General features: G+C 39.2%; 1 protein-coding gene across 1 annotated transcript in view; it reads right to left on the minus strand.

Annotated features, from left to right (window-relative positions):
* LOC104165281 (deleted in malignant brain tumors 1 protein-like) overlaps positions 1-1765 on the minus strand; it is a gene marked incomplete at its 3' end in the record, with an annotated part of 19408 nt that overhangs the window by 9987 nt on the left and 7656 nt on the right. The window contains exons 6-7 of the mRNA XM_009704859.1: positions 1631-1726; positions 258-368 (exon numbers count right to left, since the gene is read on the minus strand). Coding sequence (XP_009703161.1) covers positions 258-368; positions 1631-1726 — 207 coding nt within the window. The remainder of the gene's footprint in view (positions 1-257; positions 369-1630; positions 1727-1765) is intronic.

Genomic DNA, 1765 nt, shown 5'->3' on the forward strand with positions numbered 1-1765 from the left:
ATCAGCATTGAAGAAGGGCTGGACCCAAGCTCCGTATAAGTTCATTTCTCCTCCCCAACAGGGACCACTAAGAGGTGCTGAGGAGGAGTACGTGAACGGACAATCATACAAGGTATGCCCAGGATTGCCTCCTAGCCACCTTGGCAACTCAGGGACTTTCTGAGCCTCAAATGATGCCTTGCGTGGTGATGCAGGATAGACACATTTTTGCTCCTCAAGAATGCAAGGCGCACAGGTTGTATCTGACTGTTCCTTACCTTCACTCAGCGTAGATAGCGATGCTGGAGTTGCTAATGGCTCGCTACTGTCTGTGACTGGGGCAAATGTGATCCAGTCCTCTATTTCTGTGACAGAATAACCTGTTGAAGCTTTGAGGAAAAACAACAACGAACAATGAACAGTAATGACCAAACATGAATATGATCCGGGATTAAATTTTTGGTTAAAACAATCTGGATTTGTCATTTTGCTAGAAAAGTGTGAAAATACAGGAAGCTTTGTTTCAGAGAACAAACATGGACTTATCCCTTGTACTTCCACCTAAGTCTCAATCACCGCATAATACCATGATAAATAAAGAATTAAAAATTGGATTTTTAAGCTTCTTAGCTACCGGAGAATGAAGCAATGTGTTCTTAGCCCTCTTTATTAAAACTTTATTGCATACATTTTCCATACAGTATGGCTTTCCCTTGTCTCACTTAGACTGAAAATTGATTTTGCAACTATAACTATGTAAGCTGTACTTAGGATTCCTGGTGTAAATACTGCCTCAGTCTCTTCATTTACTGAAGTGGATGCAAAGGGGTAATACAGGGATGTTGAAGGGACTGTGAAAGAGTTGAGGAAATACATCTTTGGAGAAAAATATCAATCAGTGATAGCAACTGGAGCTGACGATTGCTGATATGATTTTGAGTATGTCCTTGAAGGAAAAGTGAATTGGATTGTAGCTTCTAAAATCTGGTAATTTGAGTCAAAAATTGAAGTAAATAATTACTCAGGTAAGGTGATATTTTGTTAATATTGGCAATAAGGATCTGGGCAGCAGATCTGGGGGCTTAGGCAGCAGGCATTCAAGCGAACTTTCTGCTGATATTCTCCATAGGCAGCTCCATGAAATAACTACAGCATGGTGTGATTTATTCTCTCTGATCGTTAATTCCCTGGTGAGAGAGTCCAACAGGGATGAGTGGGAAAGTATAGAGAACCAGTTTCTGTACTGTGTGAGGTGGTGGCATCTCCATCTTTAAGACTGGGAAAGAATTATCAAATATTATTGAATCTATAAAGTGAAGATGTCCCACTCTGATTTAATCATTGATGCTCTCCACTTGCCACACAAAAGCACTGATATTTGGGCAATTTTGCTGATACCTACTCTATACAAATAGCACAAGCAGTTTAAAGCTCCAAAATGTTCATAATTACATATCTTCCAAACTTTGACAACTCAATATTTTAGAAATGAAGGCTTTAGAAGCCGGATTCTTTCTTCACTGAGATGATTAATTAGAAGCTGACTGACCTTAAACTTTATACAGTTGTTGTAATCCTACCAACATAATCTATTTTAAACAAAGTTAAACACTATTATTATTAGATTTTATGGCATAGTGTCTCTTCTTACCTTCAGCAGCTGTGGAAGGGATTTCTGGAGCTGAGGTATCACCATCTCCTGTAATGGAGGTAGGTGAAATGGATGATTCTGCAGTATTTTCAGAGTCTGTGAGAAGAAGGAAGAAACATAGAAATGAGAGGGAAA

The sequence above is a fragment of the Cariama cristata genome, unplaced genomic scaffold (assembly GCF_000690535.1).
Source record: "Cariama cristata isolate BGI_N322 unplaced genomic scaffold, ASM69053v1 scaffold16447, whole genome shotgun sequence".
Taxonomy (NCBI): Eukaryota; Metazoa; Chordata; class Aves; order Cariamiformes; family Cariamidae; genus Cariama; species Cariama cristata.